A 6000-nucleotide genomic window follows, 5' to 3' on the forward strand; every position below is an offset into this window, starting at 1 on the left:
TTGCCCAGGGAGGTTGTGGAATCCCCATCTCTGGAGATATTTAAGAGTAGGTTAGATAAATGTCTATCAGGGATGGTCTAGACAGTATTTGATTCTGCCATGGAGGCAGGGGACTGGACTCGATGACCTCTCGAGGTCCCTTCCAGTCCTAGTATTCTATGATTCTATACATCTCCAAGAAATAACCCACTGGGAGGGAATAGATGGCAGAGGCCATATAGGGGGATAGAGGGGATAGATTCAGGGTCAAGGGAATGCACCTTGTACTGCCCACTCTCTTGATGCCTTTTGCTCTTCTCTTTTTAGGATGTGCCACTAATAAGCCTAGCGAACATCTTCCACAATGCGAAACTTTGGAATGATGCTATCATCGTAGCTACTATGGCAGTGGAAATAGCCCCACACTTTGTGGTTAATCATTTTACACTGGCTAATGTCTATGTAGCAATGGTGAGTAGGAACTGCTAAATTTTCTCCCATCCATGTTGCTTTGAGCCAAGGAGCAAAATAGGAATTTCTGGGCTTAGAGGTGCAAGAGGCTGGGAGTGGAGATCTGCAAGATCAGAAAGTAAGGGAATGTTTTTTCAAATATGATCTTTGAATTATTCCAGAATCTATATGGATAATTTAATACCGGAATGGCTACTGTATTTATAATCTGGTGACACAATGCTATGGCTACAAAGTCTAGTAATTACAGTAGCAAGCTGCAAATAATTCTGCTTAATATCCCCTCTGAATAATGTCCTAAAGTTTATGTGCGCTAGAAATTTGGCTCCAAATCAGAAGAGCCCCATCTTGAATTGTTTAAAATCTATAGGCACACGTGAGTTCTAAATAACTGGATAGCATAAGTGAGACATAATTTCAAATTTCTAGATTATCAACCCACAACAATCCCTAGAGTTTATAGAAAGTTTAATCTCCTTCACATTTTAAACTTATTTCTTTCAACATACAATTTTACATCCTGATGACTAAAAGGAGCTCCTAGATTATCCACTCCTTATTGGACCTGTATTGTATACTTGATTCTAATCAACTAGCAGGGCAGGTACCAATAAATCAGGATGGTAAAAAGGGACATCATAAACTTGAAATCGAGTTAGTAACAATAATGGAATCTGAAGTATTTTCAGATACTACCCTTGCCTCTGAGTGCCTCTGCCAACTTTTCAGGACTTAGTCATATATTCTTAATTTTTTTAAAGTGATTTGACTTTGTTGCTGTATGAAAGGCCCACACAAGTAACAGAGGAAACTGACCAGGTGATCAGATACTACTGTGACTGGAGTGGAAAATATAAATAATTAGATATACTGTGGCACTAACTGCACACAGTGCTGCCAAATGCATACTAAAAATGAAAGAAAGATTTTTTTTTTTGCCCCCTCTATCCCACGGATCAGCAACCTTTTCAAACCAAAGAGCCAAACTACATCAAAATTCAGAACAAGTAGTCCACAAGAACTGTATAAGAATGCCCATTTGCATGCCTGAAAATATACAGCTTAATATTATTGATAATTGACATGATGATTAATAATAGCATAAATGAAACATTGTAGTCAGGCTTTATTTAATGGGACTTCTGCTGCTGCATCTTTTCACACTTTTCTTTGAAGTTTACATATCATAACTGGTCAATTCCAGCTTCATGTATGCATTCAGGCTGTCTTCTGTCAATCTTATGGCAGGGGGCTGGCTGGGGATGTGGGCTGCAGGAGTCTGGGTTGGAATATATGAGGGGTGGGGGGCAGGAGGTCCGGATATACGATGGACTCAGGGCACAGGGTTGAAGTGTGGGGTGGGGGAGGAAGGCAGGGAGGATAAGACAGCAGCTGGAGGTAGAGTGGTAGGGTAGGTCCTTCGGTGGCCTAATGGATAAGGCATCAGCCTCTGGAGCCTGGGGTTATGAGCTCTAGTCTCACCCCTTCCTACCCCTCCCCACCCCAGGAGGAGTCATGCAGCCGCCCACAGCCTCCCCAGGGCTGGAGCTGGCACAGGCACCAACTAAAGGTAGGGATGTGGGGTGAGTCTTCCAGTGGCCTAACAGATTTGGCATCACACTCTGGAGCTTAGGTTTGAGTGCCCCCTGCCTGCCTGCTCCCAGAGCAGCTAGGCATCCACCACCAGCCTCCCCAGGGCTAGGAGCTGCAGCTATGGAGGAAGCAGCTGGGCATCCACCACCAGCTTTTGCATGGTTGGAGTTGGCACCAGTTGAAGTTAAGGAGGGTGGGTACATTCTCCAGTAGCCTAATAAATCCCTATGTTATATTAACACCTGTTGTCACTTGTGATAATAGTATGCAACACATGCCAGATAGAAATGAAATTGAGTTGGTGATGTGTCATTAAAGTTAATTTTCTAAAAACCACCATACCTTTTCCCTGCTTTCAAAATGCACCCTACTGTTGTAGGGATTCATGGGGAAGGGAGAACGGGTATACATTTCAAAAATGTCATTAGCTATCAATGCAGCATTAAAATATTGATCTACATTAGATTTACTAGTTTTAACTAGCAAATTGCTATGTAATTTGGAACTGTTAGCCATCTGGCAAGGAGAGAAAATTCTGGTAGATTCTAGAGTCTTGCACAGAATTGTAGAATTGTGTGAAAAATAAAAATAAAGGAACATCAGAGTAAAACCAAATTACTATTAAAAGTATCCTTTTGTTATTAACAGCACTGAAAATAATTTTAACTGAAAATGGAAAAGTCTTTGATTCTTCACATCAGATGCTAGTCATTAATTTCTTACCTTCCAGTAGGACACTAGTTTAGGGCTGTTATGTGTAATTCCACAACAAATGCCCTTTCTTGTATGATTCATAGAAAAAGTATACTTTGTTTATTGGAGTGTGTAGCTATTATAAATAACATTCAGAATCTTTTAGCCAAAAATTTCAGAAAGGCTCACAAACACATTTAATTAAACTTCCTAAATTCACTGGGAAGTGAGAATTATGATTATTCTCATTATATAAACAGAAACACTGATGTGTGGAAAGGGTATGACTTAAGCCAGATCACTTGTTGAGATGACAGCAGAACGAGAACCCAGGAGTCTTAACTCTGAGTCTCCTGTTCTAAGAGCTGGACTACACTGCCTTTCAATGCACTATACAACCTGGCTACATCTACATTGGCAAGATTTTGCGCAAATATTTTTAATGCAAGAGTTTTTGCGTTAAAGTATTTGTGCAAGAGAGCATCTACACTGGCATGTGTTTTTGCGCAAGAGATGTGCTTTTGCACAAAAGCATCCGTGCCAGTGTAGATGCTCTCTTGCTCAAGAAAGCTCCGATGGCCATTTTAGCCATCGGGCTTTCTTGCGCAAGAAATTCATGTTACCTGTCTACACTGGCTTCTTGCGCAAGAACAGTTGCGCAAGAGGGCTTATTCCTGAGTGGGAGCATCATAGTTCTTGATAAGAAGCACTGATTTCATACATTAGAACGTCAGTGTTCTTGAGCAAGAACTCCCCGCCAGTGTAGACAGGCAGCATGTTTTTGCGCAAAAGCATGCCATTGTAGACACAGCCCCAGTGTTTAAAAAAAAAAAACAGAGAAATAATCTTGCAAAATAAGTTACAATAGTAGGCAAAGTGTTTTACAAGCACTTATTGACCAGGTGTAGAGCTGCTAGGTAATTAAACACCCACAGCTGGCCCAGGTTAGTGAGCTCAGTTTGCAAGATTTTAAAATTGTTCCATAGATATTTGGACTTTGGATAAAACCTAAGCTCTAGGGTCCCATAGTCCAAGCTCAGGCTGAGCTGAATGTCTACACAGCAATATTTAGCCCTACAGTACAAGCTCTGCAAGCCCAAATCAGATGACCAGGCCAGCTGTGGCCATACCACGGGCCTTTTATTCTAGTGTACATGTACCTCTCAAAGGTCATATCCTGGGAGGTACTGGGCATGCTTAACTCTCATTGACTTAATTGTCACTCTAACTCTGCAGGATCGGTCCCCACACCACACATCATCTCTGAGAGGTGGGTGAGGAAAATATAAAGATCACTTCAACTACTTCTGGGTTAGAACACCACACATTTAATGATCCACCACAGCACTGCTCAATCCTTCAGTACAGTAAATAAATATAGTATGTTCTGGCTTTTGCTGTTTTCAAAGCTGACATTTTCAATCTTCATTCCTTACAGGAGGAGTTTGAAAAGGCTATGAGATGGTATGAATCAACATTAAAACTCCAGCCTGAGTTTGCACCAGCAAAGAGTCGAATCCGCACCATCCAGTGTCATTTACTCATGAAAAAAGAGCGACGGTTTCCATAAAGATCAGCAGCTGCTTCTTTTTTCTTAGTAAAACAAAATCATTGTTCACTATTCTGCTTTTAATGGGGAGTGCTAAGAAAAATTGGGGAATCAAGATTTCTAACAAAACTCTTGGGGAAGAAAAAAGGGTTCGGATTAAGGGATTTTTAGTTTGTTTTTCAGACATAGGATCTGTGGGAAATAAATACATTTCACAAACCATGAATTAAAACATCTGTGTAAATAATGAGTCAAGAAACTTTCCATGTGTCCACAACCTACTCCAAGATCACTAGGTTTTCCTTATTGCTCAAATTGGCGCATTTGTAGCATTTAAATCAATGGAAATGCAAAGCGCATCCTTGCACCAAATAGCAAAAAGTTATAATCAGCTCTTCACCCAGAAATTCATGCTTAACCAGTTGCATTCAGTCCATATTGCCATGTTACCCGCTCCAAGTTCATCTTTGGGGGAAGAGGGAATGTAATTTAATACAAAATCTAGCATTTTAGAAATATCAAGCCATTTTTGTACTGTTATTTCTGATAGGGAATGGGGAGGAGTAGGATGATGGAACAGCAGAAGACCACAGTCTAATGGTTTACATTTTGGTTATAAGACAAAAAATAAGCTAATCAGTTAAAATTCAAATAAGAGGTTTTATATCTGTCTGTATATTCGAAGCCCTCTACAGCCCTGAGTCTTTGTTTTACTAATTCTTTGTTGGCTGTATTTTTACCCATCTTGAAATAAGGTGCAAGTGTTACAGTCTGTCTCTCTAAGCCTTACGGACTTTCAGCTGCTGAAAAGGAGAGAGAACAGTGTGTGAGCAAACAAGTCAGGTTGAATGTTTCCATATCAATCTTCTTTGGTCGGTGGAAGACCTGAAGCTCCAGACATCATTGTTGAATCAACAAGGGCACATACTTGGAACAAAATAAAATTATGTTTATGAACAAAATCCTGGCCTGTAGTTTAATTTTCTGAGCGGGTTAATTTAACACATTTACCAGTCACAGCCTCTCCCCCAACCTAAGAGAACATCGACCAGGGAGCCAGCACTCCTCCTTTAATCCTGCATCAGCTTCTGATCCTCTCTGCCCATGGACAAGTCACTTACATTCTGTGCCTTAGGTTCCCCTTTTGGGAGGAAGAAAAGGAAGATGATAGAGCTGGTTGGAATTCCCTCAACTAGAATACACTGATCAAAATGTTTTGTTCATCAAATCCAAAACATACTGCAAAGACTTACCAGGTGCAGGTATATAGAAAGAATTCTTATCAGATGTCTGCTTGTGCCAGGAATAATTATAGTAAAAGACTTGCTCAAAGCTGAACTGAAGCAACAACTGATCTGGAAAAATCTATTTGCAAAGTGGCTATTTATCTCAGCCTTTGTTAGCAATTAGAGCTGATAATAGATGTCAGGAGTCACCTAGTTGGTGGTACAAACCCTCTCTTGCAGTTTCATCCACTAGTCTCAACAAGAAAAGTACAGTCTCCTGTTCAGCTCTGGACTGAGGTGATGCCTTCTTGCTCTCCTATGTCTTCTGGTCAGTATCAAGCGACTGCCACACTCTGGATTCTCTACACTGCTGCACTCTTTCTGGTTGATTCCAATTGTTCATGTGACTATTAAGGCTGGTCCATGTGAACCTATAGCAGCAGTGGGAGGAGGGTAGTCAACAATTGGCCTGGACAGAGGATTTAACCT

General features: G+C 40.8%; 1 protein-coding gene across 2 annotated transcripts in view; it reads left to right on the plus strand.

Moving 5' to 3' along the window:
- Window positions 1-4517, plus strand: part of TTC17 (tetratricopeptide repeat domain 17) — a 79815-nt gene extending 75298 nt beyond the window's left edge. For both annotated transcript variants that reach the window (XM_025185316.3, XM_089778548.1), the window contains exons 24-25: window positions 307-450; window positions 4175-4517. In XM_025185316.3, coding sequence (XP_025041101.3) covers window positions 307-450; window positions 4175-4306 — 276 coding nt within the window. In that variant the 3' untranslated portion in view covers window positions 4307-4517. The remainder of the gene's footprint in view (window positions 1-306; window positions 451-4174) is intronic.
- The last annotated feature ends 1483 nt before the right edge of the window (window positions 4518-6000 follow it).

Source organism: Pelodiscus sinensis, chromosome 5 (genome assembly GCF_052426305.1).
Source record: "Pelodiscus sinensis isolate ZL-2025 chromosome 5, ASM5242630v1, whole genome shotgun sequence".
Lineage (NCBI taxonomy): Eukaryota > Metazoa > Chordata > Testudines > Trionychidae > Pelodiscus > Pelodiscus sinensis.